This window comes from Notolabrus celidotus, chromosome 8 (assembly GCF_009762535.1).
Source record: "Notolabrus celidotus isolate fNotCel1 chromosome 8, fNotCel1.pri, whole genome shotgun sequence".
NCBI classification, from domain to species: Eukaryota; Metazoa; Chordata; class Actinopteri; order Labriformes; family Labridae; genus Notolabrus; species Notolabrus celidotus.
The window spans coordinates 23,325,750-23,353,414 of NC_048279.1; the positions used below are offsets into that span (position 1 = coordinate 23,325,750).

The window sequence follows — 27,665 nt, forward strand, 5'->3', positions numbered from 1 at the left end:
TCCTCTTTAAGAGGAGTTAAAAGTATGGTAGGTCATTTTGTCAGTCTGTCAAGTAGAAACCTATTCCAACTGACTGCCACTTGTGTCAATATATAAGTGAAAGAGTGTTAGGCCATTTTGTCAGGTGGGGTAGCACAATCTGTCAGATGGGAAATACCTATGAAAGCTGTTCAGCACCTCTATAAATGAATCTGGAAAAGGGTAGCACATTCTGTCAGGAAATATTGATCTGAGCTTAAGATACGTATTTCTGTCAGGAAGGACATTCATATTGGATTTTTTTTTTTACCTTTTTACGTGTGAAGTAGGTCCATAACTGTAAGTAATGGAAAGACTGCAGATTATTCAAGATAGGGTCGTTAGCTCACTGCAGAGGTAGAGCATTATGTCACAAAATTACTTGACTGCAGTTTTTATTTGACTTATGGAAAGTCACATTATTAGCACTACAATATATGCAATCATTCCAAACAAAGTGAGGTATTTATCATTGCCTAAATATGATTTAAGGTTCCAAATGTGGATGCTAAAGTCCTACCTGTTTTTGCTAATATCATATCCTTTCTGAGGTATAAAAACAGAAACCTATCTGTGCTACACACAGACTGAGAAGCCATCTCTTCCTTCGTGTGGTTTCTGTGTAGGGGTCGTCTTTGAGTCGGCGGTTGGAAGAAAAGCCCAAACTAGACACTTGGATTCAAGTTTTTTTATCATTGTCAACCGCTTTCCAACCGCTTTCCAACCGCTTCACGAGTCTCAATATTTATTCAAACTTCTCATTAGCTTGTCTCATTTTCCATTCAGGCGATGGTCAGATCGTTCACTTGATCTAAAATAAGCCTGTTGTCAGCTATAAGGATGGTTTCACATCAGAAGGTGTGACATAAACTAGCACACATTTTTAACAAACATAAGCATAATGACAAGGTTCAGCTGCAGCCACCTTCCTTTCACAGCCATTAATGGAAACCCTTTTCTGTCATCAGCTGCACTGTTACATTACACTTAAGCATTATCAAACCTTGTTTACACTGCAGCCAAACCCTTTTTCTTTCCTTTCCAGGAGAAAGAGGAGCGCTACCTAATGCTTTTTCCTAATGTGTTGGTCATGCTTTCCGCCAGTCCTCGAATGAGTGGCTTTATTTATCAGGTAAGACCTATTTGATTTAGGCTATAAAAGACTGTATTCCTTAAAAGGTTTTAATGCACATATATAAAAAAAACTAGCATACAGAATGTCGGTTATTTTTCATTTCAAACTCACTTGAGTTTCATGAGTATTTTCTACCTGTGAAATGGTGTCTTGTTTTCTCTTCCTGTGTTTAACACATGCAGGGAAGACTCCCACTGACAGGTACCACAGTAACAAGACACGCAGAGGATGCAGACAGTGCACACTATGCCTTTGACATCACAGGTTTGCACCCTAAGATTTTAAACAAAATAACATTTTATATTACATGTAATAACCCAAAAGGTTGCTGTAGTTTGTCCCTCTAATCCTAAGAAACACATTGCATGACTTAATTATAAAAACTGTAATGTTTCAGGCAGTTCTTTCATTAAGATTCATGCTTGGGGCCGTGGGTTTATAGATTAGGGGGTGGGTGCACCACACTTTTTCAGAGAAAGTGATTTACTTATAAATAAATCTAGAAAAAACAATCATTGTCAAACCATGTCTTCTTTTTTGAGAATCTTTATGAGCAAAGACAAAAGCTTGACAGTTTTTATTTTGTATCATAGATAATAATTTGGTCAGGGTAACACTTTATGAGTTGCTAAATCTAGGAGGAAATGATATATTTACTGAGGAATGTGTGTCATTAGGGTTTTTTTTCTGCTGCAGGAAGCATGATCGAGCGTATCACAGTGTTCTGCAGTAGTGCCCAGGAGCTACAGGAGTGGCTAGAGCATCTTCAGCCCTTTACCAAAGGAGGCAGCCCTGCAGGAACCATCTCAAAGGTTAATACACATACCTGCATTCCACACAAACAAACAAACATGTACAGTATCAAGTCAAACCAATACCAAGAGTCAGCCCTGCACTGTGCTGAAGTGTGAAAAACTGACTCAAATTCTCACCTTGTGGTGACGAGCAACAGGCTCATCTTTCACTGCTGCTTGTCTTCTTTCCTTTGACTTTCCCCGAAGACCGTCGAAGGGAAACCGTTAAGTATGGTCGGCACCCCAACTCACCTGTCCCACCTGGGCAGCCTCAGCTCTGTCAGCCGTGGACCCCTGGAACCGCCTAAGATCAGCAAGCCCTGGTCACTCAGCTGCCTGCGCCCTGCCCCTCCCCTGAAACCCTCTGCTGCGCTGGGATATAAAGAGGTAGGAGGCTGCAGAGCTGCACAAACAAACCTACACAGCTTTGTGCTGTTAGTAAGAACAAGCAAAAAATCCCCCCCCTGTCCGCAAGCCCTCTTCTGTCCCACTTTTTTTCCATTTCCAATTAATTCAGACCTCCAGTCTTCTGACTGTTTTAAAGCAAGGTTTCCACTGAACCCCTGCTGTGTACACAAGTGATGCTAACGATACAAATTCAGCAGCAGAAGATACAAATAAGCAATGAGCATACATCTAATGATCCCGTCTGATCTGGCCATTTGCCTCTGTTCATTTTTATACATAACTTTAAATTCCTATAGCTTAAGTTATATTAATCTGTATGGATTTCACTCTTTCAATTAATTTCCGAGCACTCTAGTTTGACTTAAAGGAAAATATACCATCACTCTGATTGAGAGGTTAGTGTTTTAAAGTCTTTTATGAAGTGATATCTTTGCAAAACCTTCGAATGAATGTACTTTTGAATACTTGCGCTGATTTGTGATGAAACAGGAGAAGTGTCTACATATGTAGTTAAACTATTTATAGAACTTTGCGCTGCTGTAACAGTTTCATCCTTCCACATACTGATTCAGATACCTGAACTACCATCGTGGTTAAAGAAATAGGCTGCAGACCTGTACAACTAATACTGCATGTCCAGTGCTACCCATCATGATTTAAGTCAGCATGATGTACACTATAGTTTTACGTGAGATATTTTCTATAATGAAGAGTTGCGAAATTACTCCTGTCTTTCTAGCTGTTACTATACATTCTCTTCTAGCACCACAGTGTTGTTACTGTTATGTGACCAATTATGGGAAACCAGTTCTCTATCACCACTCTTTGGACTTCTATTTAGCTACGAAAAAAATAAAAGGTTGAAACAAGTCGATGTTTTCTGGAATTACAGGTTGTATGATGAGTTTGGTGGCCTCAATTCTAACACCTCTGAGTGGGCAAAAGCATTGAATGACTGTTTAAAAGGCTGCAAAGAACATTTCACAACTTTGTCAATTTTGTAGTAGATTCAATTTAAACCTAGTGCTAAGAATCACCTGTGTGAGGCATGGCAGAGTATGATTGTACAATTACAGTAAAAGCATCATGCTCACCTTGTCTGACTGGCATTGGAGAATGCTGACTTTACAGTTTCAGTGGGTTTGAGCTGCCTGTCTTTGATGAGTGTGATGCTAAATCTGTGGTCCAAGTGGGAGGAAGACACTTTCACTTTTAGTTATGACGGACAGTCTAGTGTTACGTAGGGACCTGTTTTGACTTTCAGCTCCACACGGACAGACAGCTGTCAGAATCGAAACAAGCAGACATGAGCCTTGGGCCTGCAGACAATGCATGCACAGACGTCTGAATGCCTTTTTTTTTTTTTAATCTTTGACAGTTTGATCATTAATCCATACATCTTTCTTCAAAATTATATGACATAATCACCCTTTTCTACAAAAACAAAATGTTCAGCGTTAACTCTCTATCACATTCTTCTTATCACATGTTTCATGCACATTTTCCTTCTTTCTCTCTGTCTCTGACCTGCCTTCTGTAGAGGATGTCTTATATCATGAAGGTAAGGTTAGAACAAACTCTGTTTCTGGTTCCTTGTGTGTGTGTGTGTGTGTGTGTGTGTGTGTGTGTGTGTGTGTGTGTGTGTGTGTGTGTGTGTGTGTGTGTGTGTGTGTGTGTGTGTGTGTGTGTGTGTGTGTGTGTGTGTGTGTGTGTGTGTGTGTGTGCGTGTGCGTGTGCGTGTGCAGGGCGGGGTGGTGAGTATGTGGGCTGGAGAGGTTGGAAGTGGGTTGCCCGTGTGTGTGCGTGTTGAGCTGGCATGCCAATGCTGTGTTTGCTTCACTCCTCTCTCATCGCCTCATGCTGGGTTTCCTGTGTTCTGTGTCTCGCTCTTGTTTTCTCATTATGGTGTAGTACGTTGTCAGTTAGGAGATAAAACAACTTTCTGAAGAAACCATAGTTTCTACTCGAAGGGAAGTCTTCGGAAATCTTCACACAGAGTTCAGAGAGCAGTCAGGTTTTCTATCTCACAGCCCTGAAAGGTTTCGCTCCATGAGACACACTGTCATGGGTTGGAATATGTCTCTTCTTTTTGAGTTGGTTCCATGATACTGGAAAACCTGGTAGAAACTAGAAACTGTGACATGTATGTGTGTTTGTTCACAGATACACCTGGTAACAAAATAGTTGTTAATAAGTATATGCAAGATGGTGATTCAGGGCTCAACACTGACTTTAAAAGTTGTTGCGATGCTGGCAAACCAATGTTGTTGCCAAAACTGGAACTATGATTGGCTCTTTTAACCATCTTATAATTCTAATAGTTACAATGCTTTGCATTTATATTGAATCTTAATGATAAAAATGTGACACTTCAGTTTAAAGATTTATAAAGTGATCAGACATACTTTATAGTTTATGTAGTGTTGTACATGAATGTGTCCGCTATCAACGTTCTTCACAGATCCCTTAAAATGAATCCCCTAAGGTTGTTTTTTGCTTCTTTATCTAGATTTAGTCATCCAACCCTAACCCTTAGTACGACAAATGAAAAATATATTGATTATGAACAGTCCATCTGCTTTTACTATCTCTATGTTTATGTTAAAATAATTGCCAGGCTGCCTAGCAGTTTTAGCGTGCGCCCCATGTACAGAGTCTATAGTCCTCTTTACAGCGGCTGCTGGTTCAACTGAATTCTCAAAGTGGTTACTAATGGTGACCAGTGATCTTTATCTGTTGGGCCCTGTGTTAAGGAAAACTCCAAACAAATGCTACATTTCTTCTGTGTCTGCTGGATGTGTTGGCAGTTACTTAACATGTTTGCTATAACAGCTTTATATGTAAAGGCCTCTTCTTTTGTGTTCTATATATAATAAACAATGCAGGTTTAAAGGTCATGTGTCAGAGTTATTGGTATGTATGGAGTATTGAAGCCCAAGTATATTTTCATTCAAAGATATTCACCAGATAATAAGAACAGGTGCGTTCTCATTACTAAGCTCTTATCTGTGGAGTCCACCATGTTGCACTGCCATGTTATTACAATTTAAAGAACACTAGCTAAAAAGTGGAACTTTTCCTTTTTTTGTGAGCGTAATGGCCATCACAGGTTCCCCTTCATGACTGCACGACAACGAACAACCTCAACGCTCAATGCTAAAAAAAAAATCCAACAGACTGCTCCTTTAATTGACAAAAGTGATAAATGTACTTTTGCACTTTTGATGTAGTCATAGCTGATGGAGGGAGCTAACTGCTGATCATTTTTGGCGCCAAAATGTACCAAGCTCTTGAATTGAGGTTGGCAGAACCCCCCTCTATGTACCCTTTCCTCCTTCCTCTCTCCTCCCACTGTTTTAAACATCAAGTATTCAGAAGGAACACTGAGCCAGACAGCAGAACCCCATCATGCCTTAGGAAATACCCTCAGTGCCTAAATGTGCCATTCTGAGGGACGTAATGAAGTCACTTTTTCCGGACTGTTCAGAGGGACTTCTGCAGCAGAGTTGAAGGATGCCTCATGAACGAATTACTATCTATGTTCCTCTTGCTCATTTCATGAAGAGGGGAAAGGGATGAATGACATCATGCAAAATATTTAAAGAATATGATGTTCACAAGTCACGAGTTTCGCTTCCCATCTGCTTTGGTGTAATCGCACCACGTTTGCTAAACTGTTAGCTTTAGTGCTTCAATTATTCATCATGTTGCGCGTGTTTTAAAACCAAAACTGCACTTTTCAGCATAAAGAAAACCTCTCATTCACAAAACCACATCAGTGCACTCTAATTCTCAGTTATAAGAAAGTGATAACATCCTGTAAGCTGCCTCTTGCAGGTGCAGCTTGAATATTTAATGCAGATTTTATTCCTCTCTTAAAGTAGCAAGTTGCCAGTTATTTACATGACGAACAGACAGGGAAAATGTGCAAACAATGTTTTTATTTAATGACAGAAGGCCCCTTAAGTCCGGATTTGTAATATGCCTGCTGCCTTGTCTGTGATGCAGTTTTGTTCCTCGATGTTTGTTCAAAGGGATGCGCATCCTTGTAAGCTTGCACTCTGTTTGGTTTGGAGCCTCTGCTTAACAGGTGTGTGTTTAGCAGTATGTGAATATGTACGTGACTGTGAGTGGAATGAAATGTTGTTCATTTTTAATGCTCTGCTTCTGCAGGATTCCAGCAAGAGCCCACGGCCCATAAAAAAGTTCCTGCCAGGCAACAGGAAGAAAGAACGAAAGGCATCTGATGATGATGTTCAGACGAGGAAAAGTAGGAAATCTGACTTTTGTCCAAATAAAATGCAACATTTTACTGCTACTGTTTGGGTATTGATTGTAAAACTTCAGTACAATCAGACGTACAGCTGAGGTATTTTAAAAGATGTTGTTTTTCAGGTCAGCGTTTCATCAAGGAAATCACTGCAAACCTAACCTTTTAGATAATGGGAGCATAGCAAGAGCCCATCTAATGTAAATGTGTTTTTTGAATCAGCACAGTTGTTGTAATAATTAATAGACTTCTATTTCTCATGATGACCTGCACCTGACTTTAAAAAGAAACTGAGATATGTGCGACACCATCTAATGAATAAAACTCTCTAAGCATGTGTTTGTGATATTAATAATCTCTGCTTTTTTCCAGGCACGGTAGCCCTGGAGGAGGACGCTCAGATACTCAGGGTGATTGAGGCATATTGCACAGGAGCCAGCCTGCACCAGACCAGCACAGGTCTGTGTTTAAGTAAGAAAAACAGATGCATTGTTTCTGATAGAGCCATGAATCAAGCTTCCACTCATTAATGTGTGTCTGTTTGCCTGTGTGTGCAGCAGTGCGGAAAGAGTGCGTCCCTCAGGTGCTTCTGCCAGAGGAGGAGAAGATCATCGTGGAGGAGATGAAGAGTAACGGGCAGACTGTTATTGAGGAGAAGTATGTGGATTATTACAACGGAAGATGAGCTTTCATTTTCTTATTGCCCTAACAGAGACAAAGTGAGCTTTGTTATTATTTCTATTCGGATCCAGGTTTCCTCTGTAATCACACTCTGTAATATAATATTGATCCTATTTGGGCTTTTATCCTCACATGTGACCATGAGGTTGGAAGCTAGTATAACCATGATATACGGCTGTGTTGGAAAATGCACTTGCCATCTTATTGAATGAGATGTTAAAGCAAGACATCTCCTGTGTTGTCTATTTCTTTCAGGAGCCTGGTTGATGCTGTTTACGCCTTAAAGGACGAAGTTCATGAATTGAAAAAGGTTAGTATAGATTGTATTTCACTAACATTCAACATGTAAGTCACACAGAAATTAATACAGGTGTCTTTTATGGCTTACAAAAACAAACAAGACCATCAGCGACTTGTCTCATTCTCTCTAACTTTTGATTATTAATGCCTGAAATGCTGCTGCAGGGTAGGAGGCTGCAGAAACAGTCTTTCTTTACACTTTACGTAGCAAAGATTCTCAAGGAGTCATATACTTCTAAAGAAAGCAGGATGAGATATTTTTGTCAAAACAAATGCTACTTAAACGTGTCCAGAACAAAATGAACAGAGACATAAAAAATAACCATTTATCCAGAGGGGGCGCCAAAATGAACACAAACAAGAAAATTCCTGACAGAAGCTTTATGGGGTGTTCTCACCAAACACGAATAAAATCATTTGCATGAATTCATTACATGTAAAGTCAATGTAGAGACGGGAATAGACGCGAGTAGTGGTCTGGCGGCGCAGATTGGGCGAATCATTCATGTGAATAGGCTGCATTTATGCAGCCTAAGTCTATTTCCAGTCAACGAAATAATTACAGTAACAGTACATTTCTGATAATTAGATTTAAAAGATAGAGTAAGGAGTTTTAAGCTGTTTCAAAAGTTAACGCTAGGGTTGGTAGTCACGGAAAACTAGCATGAATTTGAATGTAGCATTTCCTCAGAACTCCGTCTAACCTAGGGATGACCACAATTAATCGATTAATTGATTGTTAAGAAATTACTCGAAACACGCATTTTTGTTATCAATTTTCCATCACGTGGAACAAACATCATGTGGTCTCATATTACACTCATCTATCAGGGAGGTGTTTTAAGTTTAAAGTATGTTTGGGTGTGATTCAGTTGTTAAAGGTGTTGCGCACAGCGGAGATGCTCTGCTGGCGACTGCGGCTGAGCGTCAGGTCTCCCCGTGCGCTTTTTTAAAAGAGGATCAATACAAAACTGCTGCCAACAACGACACAGACACGAAGGTTCACAACTATAAACAGGACATTTCCCACCTTTGGATACGAAGGCAACAGACAGGTGGGAAATTCAGGTACACTATGTTTGCAGACCAGCAACATCAGAGCCGTCTGAGCTTTTCTGCAGCTGGACTGATTATGACCCGGTTGCGCTCCTGGCTGACACCTGATCAAATACATGTTTATTTTTCTCAATAAGATCGAGTAAACAGAAAACTGGATACTGGGAGTCTGAAGTAATTTTCTGTTAGTAGTCTCAGCCTTCACTTTATAAGATTATGTCCGCGGAGAATATTTTTATGAGCCTGATCGTTGATATTCTGCGTGTCAAACATATACCCGTATTCAATCCCGTCAGTTAGATGCATTTTGTTGCTGTAGAAAATATTATTTAGGGGGGAAACAACGTATTTGGCATTGTTTTTGACGTAAGAATAATATTTGTTTTTTTATCAATTAATCGATAATTGATCGTTAACATTTCCAAAAATCGATCACGGAAAATACTTAAAATGTACCTCCCTAGTCTAACCCCATTCAATATATTTATACTGTCATTCAATATATTCAGACTACATTCAATATATTCAGACTTCCATTCAATATTTTCAGACTTTCATTAAAGATATATTAATTTCCTTAACAGCTTGCCATAATATATATATATATATATATATATATATATATATATATATATATATATATATATATATATATACATGTTATCCCTGAGGTAGGTTTCAGATGAGGTGATGAACAGCCTTTTTTCAATTTCAACACTAAACCATTAATGTGAGTTATACTTCTAAAATGTAAAAGAAGAGGATGAGATTTTTTTCCCTGACACAACTACTCACATGTACAGGACAAAATCAGCAAAGAGATAAGTTGTCCCGCTTTGTCCGCAGGGGGCATTAAAACCAACATAACCTGATGTTCCTCATAGCAGCTTGAAAACACTTCCTTATGAAGCTATTACTTTTACAGTAGCCACTAATGTTGGCTTGCTGATCAGTCACAAACATCCTTTTTAAAGCTGCTGTTGTCTGTATGTTCGACAGGAGAACAAGTGGATGAAGCAGTTTCTGGAGGAAGAGCAGAAGTCTCGCAAAGAGCTGGAGAGAGTGGTTCGAAAACTGGCCAAGCAGAAGAATGATTGTTCTTGGGAAGACGGCGGCCACTGAACACATCCCTTCAATCATCCTCACCCTGGTGTGACTGTGTGTGTGTGTGTGTGTGTGTGTGTGTGTGTGTGTGTGTGTGTGTGTGTGTGTGTGTGTGTGTGTGTGTGACTGTGTGTGTGTGTGTGTGTGTGTGTGTGTGTGTGTCTGAGTGAGTGTGTGTGTGTGGGTCCATTTATGTAAGCATGCTTGGGGAGGGACAGAAGGGTTGAGGCTTGTGTGTGTTTGCGTGTCTGTGTCAATTTCACGTCGCCGTATTTTAATATCCACACATGGCAAAGTTGGACTCGCTTTCTGGCGAATATGCTCCAAGTGTCTTCTCTGCAAACCCTGGAGCGTGACACTTTGATTAATTCTAAAATGTCTTCCTGATCCAGCTTCTCACTTTGAGACTACAAACATGCCTCTTCATGAAGCAGCTAAGCTATACCAAGACTGATCAAGTGGTTTTCAAACGTACTGCACTGTGAACACTCCGCGGCTGGCAGAACAATCCAAGAAGAAGACAGAATGAGTTCTCTGCTGCTTCTTTTGCTTCATTTGGAGAAAGAAAAGGAGCTAGAAGCCATCACGTCCAATATGTGTCCTCTTGCATGCACTTCTGTTACCAAGAAGACTGATTTCCCTCCCTTAACACCTTAACTTTTTTTTTTTTTTTTTGGTCATTGACATTTTTTACCTGTCACAAAAACTGTTTTTGGGGAACAGGTTCATCAAGCTTTCTTGAGCATGTGTGTTTAGCTTTTTGGCTTTCAAGACATTCATTTTACAAGTTTCTAGGTGGCTTTTTGGCATTTCAGAAACTCAAATCAGGTTGGGTAATCATGAAACATTCAAAACACAGCTCTTTACAGTTTATTTAAAAACTGCATGAATGTACAGCGATCCTACAGGATCAATTCTGCATCAGAAATGTGATAATCAAGATATTCAGATTTATAGTCCAAAGCTTTCAGGGATGAAGCTTCAATATAGAATAGAGAAAGCTGAACTATATATCATTTATTATACAAAAGTAAGCAAATAATGACAGAAATGTCAACCCTACTTTTCTTACTAAAATATACTCCTATAACAGTTTAACATATTAAAAACATAGCCTTGCATTCTTTGCATTTTTAAAGATTCTTTATTTATTTCACACCCAGGTATTAAATTGTGGTGTGAGCCTTTATAGTTGTAGTTTTGCTGCCTTTTAATCTGTAATTTTATTAAACTACACTGATGTGTTAAGGCAGAAAAATCACTGTTTCGGCTGGAGATTTAAAAAAAATCATTTTACATCAGTGAATAGGGAAAATTAACATAATATTGAATTTTTGTGTGTAGCCTCCTTGCAGGTTCCTGCAGAGATGGAGGCAGACAGAGGAAATACAGAGAGAAGAGAAAATGAGAGAGATTTATCTGTGGATTAAAAGTAGAGCTCATTGGTTTTAAGTGCCTCCCTAAAGGGTCAATAAACTTTAAAAGAGAGTTAAAGACCAGAAAGAGACTAAATGGATGATTTATTCTGAAAGTGTCACAGTTGGTTTGTCGTATTATTTCAATAGGAATGGCTCAGTGTGAATGAGTCTGAAAACATACAGGGCTTTGCTTCCTTTGCTACGTTTCATGCACAAGGACCCACAACGGTACATTTCCTCATGAGGTTAATTGCGTGTGCACTGTCAACACTGTTATGTACTCATGCTGCGTTGTAGAGCAGCTGTGGATGTTACTGAAATGCAATAAGTGACTGCTTTACTGGCTCAACTCTGGGTGGGACCCAGCATGGGTGGCCAGGTTTGGAGAACTTGCAATAATAATAATATTAATAATGATGATGAATGAATTAACTCGATTTATTAACCAAAAAAAAGGGCCAGGCCATTTGTGTGGTTCTGCTGCCACACAGTTTGGCTATGCTTCTTTCCATTTGCCTTTATTAAATTCTGTTTCTTGGTGTTAATTATTCTTTTATAAATCACCGTCTAGGGCCAAGTTTCCATAAGAATTAGATTTTTTTTTCTCAGACTGTACAATCCACATTTGGAAGTATACATCTGTAGAACAAGGGAGTAGGGGACAAAGAATCATCTGCTAAAGAGCTATCGTTTCCTCAATGGCGCCTCAGCAAGACGAACGTGGAGACCTCTACAGATGTGTGCTTTTCATAGCTGTCTCATCATAAGTTGTCTGTGGAGATTAACATTATATAGATGTATTGGTTCTCTGAATTGTACCACATAATGTAGTTTTCAATTCCCAGCAGCCTCCGTGAGCACTTACTGGTGGGAGTAGGTTGAACACCGACTTGTTTATCTGAAATGACGTCTCCAGACCACTGTGTGTGTGTTTGTTTGTGTGTGTGTGAGTGTGTTTTGTTTATCGAAAGGTTCTATGCAAATATTGTTGCAAGTATTGTAATGCTTATTTTTTCTAGACACTCTGTACTTTGTGTTTGGTATGGTCATTCTTTTATTAAAAGTTTAATATAAGAAGTGGGGTTTGAGTTTGAATCTTAATTTGAGTGATACATGGAAAACCACACACAGCAGAAAAACTGCCTTTTTTTTCTCCCTTCTTGCTGGAAAATCCACCAAAGCAGGCTTTTCTACGCGGTATTTGGAACATGTGCAGCTCAGGAGATCTGTGGGTTAAGTTTTTGTGGCACATCACTCTTTACAGGACGGAAGGATTGATTAGATAACATCCTGTGAGTGTGCACTGCCTCTGCAACCAATTACACCTCCATAGAGATTCACTGTTTCCATGCTTTCTGAGGTGTTAACTTTCAGTCTGTACTGTGCCACTTTTTACATTACTCACCACTTCTAAGTAAAACTTTGTGTTACTCATATTTCTACTCGTACTTGTAGGTTACATCGTACATCAGTTTTTAAAAGTCGATTATGAGTTTTTAATTAAAAATTTACAGAAAAATGTCATGATTTTTCCAATTTTCTACAAAACATACAAGCTTGACATTACTCATCACTATATTTGAGGTGTTAAAATGTAAGTCAGTCTCTAGGCTTCAGTACTACAGAGTCTGAAAGTCAGCAGCAGACTTGAATCTTGCTTTATTTGCGCAACCCTTCATATTGAATGTTACATCAGCAATAATTTATACAAAAGTTTGATTTTCATTGTGCCTTGGCAAATATTTTACAATAAGCTTATTCCTTACAAGATAAAAAAAGAAATGCATCACACAATGTGATTACATTTCAAGAGTTTGATGAATAATTAACACCATGTGGAAATGAATGCAAACCAATAGATTATGTAAAGACAGGAAACAGCAAAAAAGGAAAGTCTGTTACCTTCTGAAAAAAAGTCAGTTAAAATCATGCACGTTATTTCTAAAGTGGACAACTTCAAATGAAATATTGTTGGTCTTGTATCATTGGAAACATTGTGCAACTTAGTGCACCTCCTGAGAGCTAAACTAACTGTGGTCCTTTTGTAAGAAGTTGTGAAAGATGCATCCTGTGGGTTTCTTGTGTCCTAGAAAGTCAAAACCAAAGAGGCATGGACTGAGCTTGAATACAAAATGTTGCATGCTTTGAAGCCAGTATGATGGTTTGATTTCTTTTTAAATCAAACATACACCATTTGTGGTTTGCCAAAAGAGTATCGGTGGTCCATCAATAAAAAATGTTTTGCTTGTTTGTTTTTAATAAGTTTGTCTCATAATAATACACTCATTAAGCATTTTACCAATGTTTCGGACACATCTGTTTTGGTTGACATAAAAAAACCTCACTCCTTTGCTTCACTAGCCAGATATGCTCCTTAACGATAAAGAGATGCTGTTTAGCTGTTTTTAAGTCTGATGTTCCCATCTACTTAATGTCCATCTACTCCATACAATGAAAATAAATAAATACAAATTACTATTTACATTGCTGAAATAATATATATTGTACACATTTATGTCTAATTGAATAAATTATGATTAAAGAGTGTAGTCTTTGTCTCTTGGTCCAAGAAGAAGCAAAGAAATCTTTAGTTTCATTGTTAATCCATTCTACTAGAAAGTGGCCCCACAAGCTTCCATCCATTTGAGGTCCACACGTGCTCATACAGGAGTCCTAAAGCTCGTACATTCCAAACGCTGTAGCTCCGTCTTCGTAGTCCACCAGCGACAGATCTTGTACCCAGACACTGAGCTGGTGTCCGTTCTCCAGTGGGACCACCTCCCCCTGCATGGCAGTACACATGTTAGGGATGGACCCAGTCCCCCTGTGGCTGTCCAGGCTGCAGTAGGCCTTCATGGCAGCCTTCTCTATGCCCGTATCACTCTTCCTCAGCATGACCATGCTGGACAGCGGGAGCGTAGGGTCCCTCTTGGAGAAGGTAACCTTGGAGTAGACATAGTACTTCCCAGGCTTCTGAATTACAACCCAGCTGCTCTTGTAGAGGAGGCTCATGTTCCTCAAATCTGAGTGGGCTCTGTTCCACTGGAGATAACCCGCTGGAGAGGCTGAAGAGGAAGTTGAGGGGACAATACTTAGAATATACAACTCTGAAGTTATAAATTGATATTTAAGTGTGTCACTTTTATGGTTTCTTACATGTAGATTTCTGTGTGTGTGACTGCTGATCGACCACCAAGTGAGCCAAGGCTTTCCCAGGCTTTTCTAGGGGTAGAGCTTTCTGCTTCTCCGGTGAAAGAAAGGATGCTAGAGAAAAGAGCAAATACCTGGTCAGTAACTGTTGAGGATACATGTTGCAATGTGTACAATTGTTGTTGTTAAAAAAATAGAAAAATGTACCTCTTCCTTCAGCTGGTTTATGCTGTTTGTCCTGTAAGAATGAAAAAATCAGAACATGCGGGACAAGCAGGATTTTAAATGTTTTATTTAGTTTGATAATGATTGTAACATTTAAGATGAAAAATCCTCATTTCTGTGCTTCAGACATGCTCATCTTGCAACAAAGGTCTGAGTGGTAAATATTAAACCTCGCCTGTTTTTTCAACAGCATTTCCTGTGCTACATTGGCCTGACAGACTCGTATTGTAGACAGAGTGTGAACTCTAACACTTTAACAGTAATTCTATGTAAGTGGCGGGGGTATGCATTTACAGAAAAAAACATGTTTTCCATTTTGTTTCTGGTTTTAGAATATAAGAAATGCCTTTGTGTTCTGTAAGCCTTCACCTTTGTATAACACATTCACAGTAATATACTTAGTTTTATAACTGTGTCTAAGATTGTATTTAATGGTCAAGCTAATACAGGCGAATGCACTTCATCTTAACTGCACTGAAAAAAATTGTATGTATAAGAGTTATTTTTTTACCATTTGGTAGGACAGATAGATGAATCCTCCGACTGTCAGAAATAAATGCAGCAGTGCCATACCGACCAAAAAGTGGAAGAGAGACTTGCTGTGGCCATGTGATGGAAGCGAGGCCGGGATGAGGATCGGATGAGACCCATTGTGGTGGCGTGGAGGCACTGGTGGTGGAGCCAAGCTGGTCTGGAAGGTGTTTATCATGGTGGGGATGAGGATCAGTGCAACCTAGAGAGGCCTGAGGTCCGTGACATCCCATGCACCTTCTGACTGCTGCTCGCTCAAGCAGCAGAGTTTTTCTCTTTCTACTTCCTTGAAGCTATGAAACCCTTAACATTGGTATCTGTGAGAGGTGAGAGATGTGACCTTTGATGTGTACGTGTGTGTGTGTATATATAGTATGTGTGCTTGTTTTCTTCAAATAGCTCCTTCCTTTGTTTAATTTCTTTTCCGCCATAAAGCATCATGCCTCTCAGTATTTCTGACATTGTTCTTATACTTGTATTTTTAGACAAAGAGTAACATTTCACATTAAATCTAGCATCTAATGTAGGTTAACATCAAGTACTTTACTGGTGTTATGGATGGACTTATGTATTGCATTTTTAAATGGTATTTTAACACAGGTTTGATACTGGGGGAGCTGGTTAACACAACTGACCGCAACAGAAGCAACAAATAGACAACATTCAATGAGTCATAATTGAGGCAGTAATTAACTCACATTGTTAAAAAAAACACAGTTCCCTGAATAAAATGCTAAAACCTTGTAATGGCACGGCAAGTTAAACTTTGAAATATGTATCCAGATAGATAGATAGATAGATAGATAGATAGATCGTTTTATAAACCTGTGTCACTTTTTGTGACTGTTTTTTCATGTGTTCTCTGCAGATTTAAAAAACAAATGAATAAAGTGCATTTTTATATATCCATATCTTAATTTGGGTAAATAATGACAGATATGGAAAAAAAGGTAAATTGTTCAACTTAAGCCAGTATTTTTTAGTGTGGTCTTAATGTTTCATTTTTTGTGCTTTAAACCTCCAAAATGTGAGCAATATACCATACTCTCCACCAACAATGTTCTCAGCAACAGAACTGAGGTTATGTATGACATACGACTCATGCATTTAAATTAACACTGCAGTCAGAGCCATAGAAAAAAAAATCTTTCTATGAATAAAAAAATGTACTTTCAAAAAAATCAGTGCTGCCACACCAAATTTCAAAAAATGATCACGGTATTGCACACAGTAAAGAGATGACTGAGGTTCATGTTAATGGCACAAAGACATTTCTTGAACAGCTCACAGCCCCTTCTAGTGGTTAGAAATCTTCTGAAGTGCTGATATTATGTATACAGAGAATATACAGTACTCACATTGGTAATACACTGATTATATGTACCACTAAATGCTGATATAAAAAAAAACCTGTCTCTCCCTACATTAAGTAGAATGAGACACAATATTAAACAGCCCTGATGAGTACACTAATGAATTCAGCAGTCCTGTTTGCCAACAAAAAAGTATCAACACTTCAATGAAAAACAAATTGATGACTTTATTTAAGGCTCAACTGATGAATGTGAGTGTATAAAAAATGATATAAACCACAAAACAAATTAATTAGTTAGTGTTCTGTGCATCCGCACATACATTCTCAAAAAGCAGCTTTACATAAACATTTTAAAAAATGAAACATTAGCATATGAAGAAATAAAACAAAGGGCTGGACTTCATGGCTCTAAGTTTACATTCAAATGTTAAGGAGTATTAGAAAATGAACATTTGTTTATTGCAAAATCACTAACAAGTGCTTTGAAATAATTGGAAAGAACTCAAATGTTTGTCTCTGAGTTGCAGTTTTCAGAAAAAAAAAAACCTTGTTTGGTCATTCAGAGTCAGTCAGGTTTAACAGATGAAGCACCGTTACGGAGTGTAGTGGACAACAAGAGTATGGTGGTCATTGTGCCGGCTGCAGAGGGCACCACTTCTGGGGCTGCAGATGATCTGAGGTTGTGACGAGCTGACGGAAGTTTGTCTGCCAACAGGAAAGAAACCAAAGACATGAGCCCTCGGAGTCTGGAGCTCTTCTGCTTGAACAGACACTGGCTCCCCGCTGCACTTCACTAAGGCCACAAAGCATCTGTAAAACTGTGTTTAAGCAAAAAAAAACAAACAGGAAAAGGTGGTTCAATATTAGGTGAAAAGACACCAAGAAACCAAGTAATTGATTAAAAATGGGATTGATTTACTTGAAAATGATCAGTGTTTCTTTACTACTACTGTTGATACAGCAAATTGGGGGCAGCGCTTATGTCAACAAATTTATCTTAAGGGACAATAAAGTCTATAACATATTGTATAGTATAATTTTTTGTATAGTATCATGTCATTGGTAGCATATCGTATCATTTGTATCCTACCATTAGAATCATATTGTATCATTTGTATCGTATCGTTAGAATTATATTGTCTTGTATCGTATAAATCATATTGTTTGTATCATATCGTATCATATTATATCATATCAAATCATAACATATCCTTTTGCAATGTATTGCATTGTATCACACTGTATCTTATCATAACCTCTCTTATATTGTATGGTATTTTCTGCATGCAGCATCAAGGAAGTGGTAATGAGGAGACACACACGCCGTTGATTCAACGCAGAAGTATAAATCAGCCTTAAATGAGACTCAACTGCAGCCTCAATGTCACAAAGCTATTGAGAAAAACACTGTCACTCTGCTTCTCTACACAATATATTTAGATCCGGCTGAGGTTAATATGCACTTCAGCCAACACAGTTTACATAAAATACTTCAATCCAGGAATAAATGAGATGTAGACAGTGGGTCAGCCAAAGGTCTCACCTGGTTGTTGAAGAAAATGTAGATGACCGGGTTGACTACAGTGCTGAACTTGGCCAGGATTGAGGGCACCACGCTCACCATGGGGGTGACCAATCTAGACCTACCGAAGGTGGCCATCAGTGCCGTGATCCCGTAGGGCATCCAGCACAACATGAAGCAGGACACCATGGACAACACCATTATCAAAATGTGCTGCTCTCTGCGCTGGGCTGACAGAAGGTTGATTTTGCCCACCTGGAGACACGGCGGGAGGAAAGAGGCACAGGGGTTAAACCTGATGTGACATCAATTTGACGTCTGTCTCTATTTAGATCTGGTCTAGCTTTGATTTTAGATCAGATTTTAGTATCAGAAGTGTCCTGGTTTTGAAAAGTGCGCTGATTACACCAAGACCAATTCATTAATGAGTAAACCCACATGGCAAAAAAAGAACAGATTCTAATTCTGATTGTGGCCTTGTGGCTTCAGTGTCCTTATAAATGAGCTGATGCACGTGTTTCCTTTGTTAGAGCCATTATAATGAAATAACTTGAACAAAGACTTGATTGTGAAGGCCAACCCTGCAAATTTGAGTTGCTCTTCCAAAAATCTTGGGAATCCCATAGTGAGAAATTAAAAAAAGAAACTCAAACAGAGGCAGAGATTTCCTGACTTCCCTGTCTCCTTTCTTTTCCTTCAGCATGTTGCGACTTGATGGCATCTCTTTTTAGAACTTCTCTGCCTGTGCTGTTTTTTGTTTCTTATGGTTATAATCTTAGCAATTATTCGCCCTTTCTGAAGGGGGAAATGAAAGCCCAGCGGAGGCTTGTTAGAGAGGGGAGGTGACATGGAAAGGACGGAGTGTCAGTAAATGGGTCACAACCTTTACCAGGTTATCTACGTGGGGGTCCCTTTATACCTTTAATATTTTTGATTTTTTTCTTCCAATCTTAATGTTCAAAGTTTGTAATGTCCTGTCATTCTGTTGTTGTGGCGTGGAGCCATGGTCAAGGAAAAAACTAAACAGAATTAGTGTTTACAATGTGGACAGCTTGTATCCTTGGATCCATATAAATCTGCTAACATACATTTCATTTTCTTGGGCATGAATGCCTCATCCCTTTCCCTTCAGATACGTTTCCATGGCAGCAGTTGGGCCAATGAAAACTGTTTTTCTTATGACCAGGTTTAAGCCTCTCTATTTAATCCTGCTGATCAATCCACAATGACCATTGAACAAACTGGACAGTGTTTGATGTCACGTAGAAATGATTAGTGCTTCTAAATCATGTCAGCCGTATGTTGAACTAAAAGCCAATTGGAAGATCCACCTAACCAAGCGGCTGGCTGCTATTTCACATGTCGGATCGCTCTGATGCATTTTGGTTTATACATACTGTGGGATTAAAATGTGAACTGAAATTTCTTGCTTGGAAGATTCTCTTCAGAGCTCATAAAAAGGAAAGTAATGTAAAAGAGGGGTATAATCAGTAAGACAGCATTTAAGTGTCTATAATGACTCCAATCCTGAACTGAACAAATACTGAAAATTGTGGTATTTTATTTTGGACTTTTTATGAATTATTCTCTATGACTTATGAGGAAAAAGAATGATGCAAAACTTTTTTTCCCCCAAGGTTTTAACAAATAGCTGAAATACTGGGCAGACTTGTAGCGTAACTGTCCACTTGTGTGTGCTTTTTCATTAGGTCTGTCTCATTGGTCTCCCCTGATGTACTCATGTATGTTGAGTGCTATTGACTGAAATGAGCTCATGGACAATATGTCATAAGTCAAGTGGATACAGCCTCCTCTGAGATAATAGCCACCTCCTCAGTTTTGATGACATGCCCCTGTGGTCATTGTCTTGTTTGATTACCACTGTGATGCTCATTACTGCTTCATGAATAGAAGGCAGTGTCTGTCTGGTATAAGAGGCTCTCCACAGAGGAAAACTCTGCCTTGTAGGCCAAATGACTTCACATCTCTTACCCACTCTTCTATAGTTAATATTGTATGACCACAGGTCAACCCTTCTGTCTTCTGGGTTCCCTTGTTGTGTAACAACTATTCTGAAAATTAACAGTTATTTCTGCATGGCCAAATATTTGTTCTGTTGATTATTTCCGACTTGAGTATTAGTCAGAAAACACATCCATTGTTATCAAAATAACCGTAATTCAAGGAACAGTCAATCCCAAAGTAGGACAAATTTGAAAAGAAATGTCACACAGCATTATTAATAGAAAGAGCTGTCATGCAGAGCAAAAAAAAAATCCAAGCTTGAGATGTTGATGTAAACATATCTGCCCTCTGACGTGCCAATCTTAGCCACCTATGGGAGGCCAGCAGAAGGTGCACAGGCTGATTGCCAGGTTTCTAAGAAAAGCCCAAGGCGGGGCGCTCAGCTTGGAGGGCGCAGGGAGCACACGTCTCAGCCCATGCTCTCCGGTAAGTTAATCAAGTCTGCAAAGCCCTTCTCCGCTCAGACTCCCTAGGGCGCATGGTGTATATAAAAAAAAAAAGGCATAGTGGTGCTTATATAATAGTCAGTATCCAATAGTGACAGGTTGCTTCCATGTCTAAAAATATCATCTGTGTGATTCATGGATTGGAGTTTCAACTACCAAGTGCAGGAAGGGCCCTAACACCAATTGAGAGTCCATGTCTGTCAATTATTTCAGAAACTGGCAGGTTTATGTAAGACTGACCACGACAGGGATGAGTCACTGGAAACTAAGAAGGGGTCGTTGCCCTGATGATCGCAATCATCGCCCCACACACTCCCCTGAGGACTTTACCTGTGAATCTTCCCCCTCAGGAGAAATTGATCGAAAGACTTTAAATACAGAGTCGAGGCTTCAAGGATTATTTTGCTTGATGCCTCTTGAAATTACCTCTTGAACAAGAATTAGAGGGAACCTGGCAGCTTTGCTCAGCCTCAGGGACATGATGTTAGGTCTAAAAAAGAGCTTGGCATCCAAAGAGCCTAAACAGAGCTGCTTTAGATCTCCTGTGAGAAACTGAACAGTTTGTTTTGAAGTTGGCGCCCCCTGTAGTGAGTGGCTCTTATCTTGTTCTGTACGTGTCTTGTATTCTGATAAAAAATCTCGTCCTGCTTTCTTTTAACAGTCAAACACACTACCTTCTGGGAATCTTTGTTGAGGAAGATGTCAGCAAACCCTGTTTCTGTAGTTTGATGTAACTCCCTTTGTATGACACCTTCCCAGCTGCAGTGGCTTCTGGAGCCATAAAGATCTTCTTTGTGCTTAATTTGACTTAATCTATTTATTTATTTATTATATTATATATATATGTGCTGTATATTTTTCCTTTTCTCATATCGATAACTTTCTGTGTTTGTCTTGCATAACAGAATATTCTTTTATTTGTCCTGCTGTTTGTCCTGCGATCACTGGAGCACAGCTGATGGAGTATGTTGACATGTGGGAACACAAGCTGGTTGGATTGCTTCCATCCAAGCTGGGTAAGGACCAACAGATTTTTTTCTGCCCATAGTTTATATACTGCATGGCAACTTGTAGTATTTCTCTTTACTAGTGACGAAGACAATCTGTGTCATTCAAATATGCTGTGTTTTGTTATTAGATTGCACGCAAAGTTAGCCTTAGTGGAGCACAAAAGTCAGAAACCTCATGTGTGGCAGAGAGGTGAAGGTTTTTATTTTCAGTTGCCTCTTCAGGCTTTACAAAGAACATTTTAGAAATGCACAGTCTTGTCCCGGCCATTCATGTTTGCATTTGTAAGTGGACAGAGCTTTATTATTACTTCCCCCTCCCTCTGGAACTCTCTCCCAAAAGACCCCCAGCTCACCCTTAACTGGTGATAATATTTTAATCATTGATTTACTGAGTTGTTTCCTTGATTCGCTTTTTAATGTGTGCTTTTATTATTTTTAGAGTGGCTGAGTATTTTTGAAAAGCACTATATAAATAAATTGTATAATGATCATTATCATTTTAAGTCATGTTGAGGCAACAGAATTGATTTCATTCAATTCCATAGCCAGCGAAAAACTCCTCACTAGAGCTTTACACATCTGTTAGGGCTTTATAAGTGAGCAGATCCGCATGATGCAATGTGCCCACTTAACTGAGAAAAGTACAGCCTTGTGCATGCAATCTATGTGTTTTTATTTGGAATTCTAAGTCGATGTTTGTGTTCTTTACTGTAAGGCAATTGATCCTGAGTGTAATGTCAGTGGAACTAAGTTTCCAGCCGTTTCACATGCAATTAAAATGCCAAATGTGTACATTTTTCTTAAAGGATCATTACGCTTCAAGGATAACTGATGACAAAATATACTATGAATTTTAATGGCACTCAACTTGTGAAGCAGCATACTTGTGTCATAAAGGGTGTGAAATTGTAGTTAGAGCATGCATAATTAAAAACACATTTCTGGCTTCAAGATACGACCATTGGAGTATGAAGGACACAACACAGATTTGTAGACAAACATCAAAATCCCTCTTATATAACTAATGCTCTTCAATTACACAAACACAAAAAACTCCCTTGAACCTAATCTAGCATTACATGAGTTCTGTTATACCTGTTTCGTGAAGATATATTCTGTGGCCACAGCTCATCATGCCTTGATCCCAATCATGCTTTGCACTTGAGGGTATGACTCTTTGGTTGAGTTTGATAATTATGTTTTGAAACATGCAGCATTCCTTGTGTTGGTCATGTGAGTATTTTGAGGATGTTTTATATGTCTGTTAACACTAACTTACATGTTTTATGTCTGTGAACACTCACTTACATGTTTTACATGCTTGCTTTACTGTTTGTTCTTACACATTAAGTGATGCTATATAGCAAAGTTTCAGGTGCAGGAACACACCTCAACCGTACCTCTTCCAGCACTCTTATAAATTCCAACTTATCTCTTTCCCCCCCTTTTGTTCTCAGTTTCCTTGCACCCCTCCCTCCCAGCCCTTTTCTTTCTATTTCTTTCTTTCCTTCTATAAATAGGGCTCTGGAATGGGGGTCATTGTGCCAGGGAGCTATCGCAGATCCACTAATAAGCTTCCCTAAACCAGCTACAGTGAGCAGTTCGATGTAAAAATTTGGAATCCCTATTCCAATAAATCAATAAATCATTGTCAAATTACCTCCTGTAAATAGTGTGGTCCTCACTAGTGAATTGTTAGTATTTATTTATCTATGACTTATTTTTTTCTATGTCTGCTTTGCTGTTAGTTTTTATATCTATTCTTTACAATTTTCAATCATGTCCCTTATTTCCCAAAAGCCTAACAAGGGACAAGGACTGCAAATTAGCCACAGCTAGAATTGTTTTATACACTGAAGTGTCATCTACACTGAAGTGTTATATACACAGCACTTTAATTAGACGTAGGGATGGTAGGGATGACTAATACAGCCTGTAAGTGCATGGCAAGAATTGATCTTCAAACACATTATTTTTTAAATACTCTTGAGTGCATGTACAGAAGCTAAAATGGTTTTGATATCTTACAAGGAATAATATAAAGTGTCTGGTATTTATAAGTCTAATTCCTCTGATTCCTAGTTGTAAAAAAAATAAAAAAATAATCATATCTCTGTTAAGACAGCAGCAGATCAGCAAGAACTCACCCTCCTGATTGCCACCAGAATCCGTCCATAAGAGTAAATCATGAGCAGGAGGGGCAGCATCAGACAGAAGATGAAGAGACACAGCACATAAGAGATGCTGGTAGGGGAGCGGAGGTGCCACTGGACGGAACATGTTGTTCCTGGTCCCTCAGGCCCATAGTTGCTCCAACCCAGGAGGGGCGGGAGAGTCCAGAAGAGAGAATAAAGCCAGGAGCCTCCAACGCAGAGCCAAGCCTTCCTGAAGTCAGAGATGTCGACTCTTGAAGAGCGCAGCACGGTGGTGTAACGCTCGTAGGAGAGGACAGAAAGAGACACCAGGGACACAATTCCTTTGAGAGCATGAAAAGAAGATGGAAAGTGAATTATTACAAATTGTCAGAAAGCAGTTTCAACATAAATTATTTCAACAAGGCTCCCTCCAGAACTCTTAACCCAATAGAGCAGTGGTGGGGTTAAAGTGATATTTTTTTATTATGGGGCTTTATTATGAGGATCATAATCCATGATCTTGTGAGAGCATGTTTGCTTTGCATTCTATGTTCCCTTTGTCTGCTGTCAATCCTAACAGACAGAAGACAATAAGGCACTTGTTGCACAATCTAAGGCTGCATTGGAAAGTCCAAAAGTTATCCCCTAAGTCTTCTCCTAGCCCCTTTCCCTAACCTTGAATGAAAAGGTCACAGGGTCAAGGATAGGTGTAAAGGGATCTTTTATTCTACTGTACCTATGTAGTGTTTTGTTGTGTTACTGTTAATACAAGCCTAAAATAGACTGTTACATCTTATTGTATTGGCCTGTATATTCTAATATTATTGGAGTCTCAACTCTGTCTTACTATCAGAACTCTTTTAAAATATATGCTCCATAGTGAGTTCATGTGTGTGTGTGTGCATTAATACTTAATGCCTCCTCTGAATGAGTCATTGCCCCAGCCACTCCAGTCCAAAAAATGTAGATATGCCCCAGGCAACAGCACCTTACTGACAGCAGCAATGTAACTGATAGTGACTTCACATAAGGGTTCCTTCTGATAGCAAAGGAAAACCTCAAGGCCATGATGACCATTCCAGAGAAAAGAAGAAAACGTGTTGATTATGTTTCTTCAAAGAATTGCTATGGTGGAAATCTCCATGGAAGTCGTTGTCAGTCTGTCGAACACCTTTGCTCCGTGCTGAATGAACTGACACGCGTTGTACAGACAATACATTTACAGTAAATGACTTGGGTGACCCCTGACCTTCCAGAATAAGGTATTCACGTTAACCGTCTCAGCTATAGTGGATTTTTCACCGTGAAAATCGAAGCAGGCTAATGATGTAGCCCACTCTTTAAGATGAATTGTAATTTTGTGTTTAGTTCCAGGACCAGAAAAAAAAAAACTTAAGCTATCTTACCCTCCTGAAATGTTATGGCTTGCTGGCATCAACAATGTTAGTGCGAGTTTAATCTCTCTGAATCCCTGGTACTAATTCCTGCATTTAACAGGTGTTTTTAATCAGGCATTTAACATATTTATGCGCACGTGCAACTCACCAAAGAGGGAATTTGCGAAGCCGTACCACTTGCAGCCGTACTCTCCGATGAGCCATCTACCCTGCAGACTCGCAGCGAAACTGAAGGGTGTCCCGAAAACGCACACAAGGATGTCGCTCAAGCTGATGTTCAACAGGATGAGGTTGATGGGCGTCCAGAGCGAGCGAAACTTTGCGAACACAAGGAGCGCAAAGAAGTTGCCAAGGCTTCCCGCCACGAGAATGAAGCCAAGGCATGCTGCCACCACCGTGTGTCCGTTGCGGCTCAGCCCGCCGGAAGGGCTTTGGGGCGCCGGGGTGTCCCGCAGGTTGGAGTCGATACCGAGGCTGAAGCTGGAGAGAGAGCTGTCTATGGTGCTGATGTTACAACCGCTCGTGTGGATGACCATAGCAGAGAGAGAGATGAGAGCAGAGGGCTGAAGAGGAGCTGGACTCGGTGTGAAGGACAAAATCCTGTACGGCAGTACTACGTGAGCACCACGCGCTGTGAGGTCCAATATGACTCAATTATTATGAGTGTGAGGAGAGCATTGAATGTTCCTTCTGCACGTCTACATACATGCACCCTGTAATCAATGGTGCATGGGCAAATACCTCCACCCCTTCCCTTATCAGCACTTCCCGAATTTCTTCTTTTATTTAGTATTTTCAATTGTTACGAGTCATTTTGATCAATACAGTTTATTTGAATACAATAACTCATACAAATTGATTGCCATTTTTTATCTAATGAATCAATGCATTCACCTGGGGTCCTCTGGACACAAGAATCGAATTCCCATAATTACATTGACACCCACTGGATTTTTGATGGGGAAATGGACCATATATATGTAATAATATGCCCTCCACATCTGCCTCATGACTGTGCATATGTGAGCATCCAAACTCAAGTTCACATTTATCACAAAAGAAGGATTATTGGGGGCACAATCTTTGGTTGCGTGTCTTTGCTAACCTTTGTATTTATTATTAATCACTTCTTTCTGTGCCAGGCTGATTCTGTGTGTAGCTGCAGATTGCTGATTTGATCCAGCAACAAAGGAACCAAACAAATACGGAAACCTCTTCAACATTTTATTTCTGCAAAGCCTCCAAAACAAAGGAAGAAGGTCAGGGATCAGGGATATCTCAACGGTGTTATGTTTTACTGCCATCAGTACTACACATCAGTCTTCCAAAAATAGAAAGGTATAGAAAAAAAAAACACATGGGACATAGGAAAATACACTCAATTGATCAAAAAGGAAATGGTGATTTTATAATATCATAAATTGACATCACTATTACTGTAATGTGCAATACCTGTGTTATCTTTTCATAGTTTATTTTAAATAAGAAATATGTTTCTAATGGTTTCTGTACTTTTTTCAGAATCAAAGAGAGCTGAAGTTGAGTGAAATTCTTGTTGGAAGTCCATCTATCCATCCATTCATTCTTTCCTCCCTCCATCCACCCATCCATCCATCAATTTTCTTACTGCTCCACATAAGGGGTTGGAGGGCTGGAGCCAATCCCATCTGTCACAGGGCAGACACTCATACCTATGGGAACCTACTTGCTGTTGTGCAATAGTGCCAACCAATGTATCATCATGTAGCCATATAGAAGTCTAAGTATCTTAAGTTCACTGTCAACATCTGCTGAAAATGTGTGAATGATGTTTTCAAAGCAAAAGCCCCCAGTCATCCAAAACTCATAGGCAAACTCACTTAGGACTCCTCTGGGGACACTGCACTGTTCACTTTCAAATCCACAAAAGCCAACTCTATTGTGTCTGGTTTTCGTTGTCAAATACCTAAAAAAAGAAAAAACGTGAGGGAGCAAGAAAAGAAACTGTCCAACCTCTCCCACCCAAGTGCATTTTCTTTCAGCTCACACATCAGTTTAATCCCCCTCCCTGACCTAAAAAAAAGAAAACTCTCTGCATCTGTTCATCCTTTCAACTTATATAGTTCTTTGACATGCAGTATTTATATCTCAATACATGTATTAACATAGTTTCATTCGCAGAGTTTTCAACCTGTAATATTTGTTCTGACAAAGTCTACGATGTGTTACCATTGTATTTGAAAACTGACTGTATAATTCATTGGATATAAAAGACAAAGGGATATTTAGATGCTTAAACTCCAGTGATCTAAAGAAATCATACACAAGTCATTAAAAAAAGAATCAGTCTTGCAGCATTTTGTATCAGTGTAACAGTTTGTATCATAGTAAGGAAAATCTTACTTTCGTTATCTGACAATGACCCTGTTTTTGAAGTGTGTGTTAGCATAATACTGAGGTGTAAGAAATTTGCTGAGATCACAAAGATGATATGTATTGCACTGACAGAAGTGAGCAGAGGTATCTGTGACTCTGCCATTTGATGTTTCTATCACATAAGTGGTCTCTTTTGATCTCAATCCCCCCCGGTCAATGGTGGCAGCATCCATGAACCCTCTTTGTGCTCTACAATCTGCAGCATCGGCTTGTTGGAAGCTCAATAGATGGTCAATACTGCAGAACCAATCCGCTCCCTCTACCCATATTGGCCTCAGATCTGTCTGGTTATGCCTCACACAAGGGAGAA

At 39.3% G+C, this 27,665-nt stretch overlaps 3 protein-coding genes and 1 long non-coding RNA gene across 13 annotated transcripts in view; 2 read left to right on the top strand and 2 right to left on the bottom strand.

Annotated features, from left to right (window-relative positions):
• Nucleotides 1-12,261, top strand: part of arhgef6 (Rac/Cdc42 guanine nucleotide exchange factor (GEF) 6) — a 34,212-nt gene extending 21,951 nt beyond the window's left edge. For 2 of the 8 annotated variants that reach the window (XM_034690315.1, XM_034690319.1), the window contains exons 13-22: nucleotides 1,064-1,150; nucleotides 1,336-1,417; nucleotides 1,850-1,965; nucleotides 2,155-2,334; nucleotides 3,896-3,916; nucleotides 6,529-6,625; nucleotides 6,998-7,084; nucleotides 7,183-7,282; nucleotides 7,562-7,616; nucleotides 9,662-12,261. In XM_034690315.1, coding sequence (XP_034546206.1) covers nucleotides 1,064-1,150; nucleotides 1,336-1,417; nucleotides 1,850-1,965; nucleotides 2,155-2,334; nucleotides 3,896-3,916; nucleotides 6,529-6,625; nucleotides 6,998-7,084; nucleotides 7,183-7,282; nucleotides 7,562-7,616; nucleotides 9,662-9,784 — 948 coding nt within the window. In that variant the 3' untranslated portion in view covers nucleotides 9,785-12,261. Of the gene's footprint in view, nucleotides 1-1,063; nucleotides 1,151-1,335; nucleotides 1,418-1,849; nucleotides 1,966-2,154; nucleotides 2,335-3,895; nucleotides 3,917-6,528; nucleotides 6,626-6,997; nucleotides 7,097-7,182; nucleotides 7,283-7,561; nucleotides 7,617-9,661 lie in introns of all 8 variants that reach the window. The other 6 variants (XM_034690318.1, XM_034690320.1, XM_034690314.1 and 3 more) reach the window with 5 other exon arrangements.
• Nucleotides 12,262-12,826: 565 nt separating this feature from the next.
• cd40lg (CD40 ligand) lies at nucleotides 12,827-15,316 on the bottom strand. The gene is made up of 4 exons (XM_034690740.1): nucleotides 15,071-15,316; nucleotides 14,542-14,572; nucleotides 14,341-14,448; nucleotides 12,827-14,249 (listed from the first exon to the last, which is right to left on the bottom strand). The coding sequence occupies exons 1-4, from the start codon at nucleotides 15,266-15,268 to the stop codon at nucleotides 13,858-13,860; spliced, it is 729 nt and encodes a 242-aa protein (XP_034546631.1). The 5' UTR covers nucleotides 15,269-15,316; the 3' UTR covers nucleotides 12,827-13,857.
• A 1,289-nt stretch (nucleotides 15,317-16,605) lies between these two features.
• Nucleotides 16,606-25,636, bottom strand: tmtops3a (teleost multiple tissue opsin 3a). 2 transcript variants are annotated; one of them, XM_034690737.1, is made up of 4 exons: nucleotides 25,089-25,636; nucleotides 23,556-23,884; nucleotides 17,949-18,182; nucleotides 16,606-17,223 (listed from the first exon to the last, which is right to left on the bottom strand). In XM_034690737.1, the coding sequence occupies exons 1-4, from the start codon at nucleotides 25,474-25,476 to the stop codon at nucleotides 16,999-17,001; spliced, it is 1,176 nt and encodes a 391-aa protein (XP_034546628.1). In that variant the 5' UTR covers nucleotides 25,477-25,636; the 3' UTR covers nucleotides 16,606-16,998. The 2 variants fall into 2 exon arrangements, with proteins under 2 accessions (XP_034546628.1, XP_034546629.1); XM_034690738.1 differs by lacking the exon at nucleotides 25,089-25,636 and adding an exon at nucleotides 24,455-24,764.
• On the top strand, nucleotides 25,059-27,241 carry LOC117817930. Of its 2 annotated transcripts, none has more exons than XR_004632263.1 (3): nucleotides 25,059-25,573; nucleotides 26,083-26,278; nucleotides 26,462-27,241. It is a non-coding gene; the product is annotated as an uncharacterized LOC117817930 (long non-coding RNA). The 2 variants fall into 2 exon arrangements; XR_004632264.1 differs by having other exon boundaries at nucleotides 25,059-25,557.
• The last annotated feature ends 424 nt before the right edge of the window (nucleotides 27,242-27,665 follow it).

Bases quoted from the DNA above. Each gene is read 5' to 3' on its own strand.
- cd40lg (XM_034690740.1), bottom strand. From the start codon at position 15,268: ATGATAAACACCTTCCAGACCAGCTTGGCTCCACCACCAGTGCCTCCA. The intron at 14,449-14,541 runs GTACATTTTTCT...TCTTTTCTCTAG, and splicing joins TAAACCAGCTGAAGGAAGAG to CATCCTTTCTTTCACCGGAG. The intron at 14,250-14,340 runs GTAAGAAACCAT...CTTCCTCTTCAG, and splicing joins ACACACACAGAAATCTACAT to CCTCTCCAGCGGGTTATCTC.
- tmtops3a (XM_034690737.1), bottom strand. From the start codon at position 25,476: ATGGTCATCCACACGAGCGGTTGTAACATCAGCACCATAGACAGCTCT. The intron at 23,885-25,088 runs GTGAGTTGCACG...ATGCTCTCAAAG, and splicing joins CTTCGCAAATTCCCTCTTTG to GAATTGTGTCCCTGGTGTCT. The intron at 18,183-23,555 runs GTGAGTTCTTGC...CCGTGTCTCCAG, and splicing joins TTCTGGTGGCAATCAGGAGG to GTGGGCAAAATCAACCTTCT.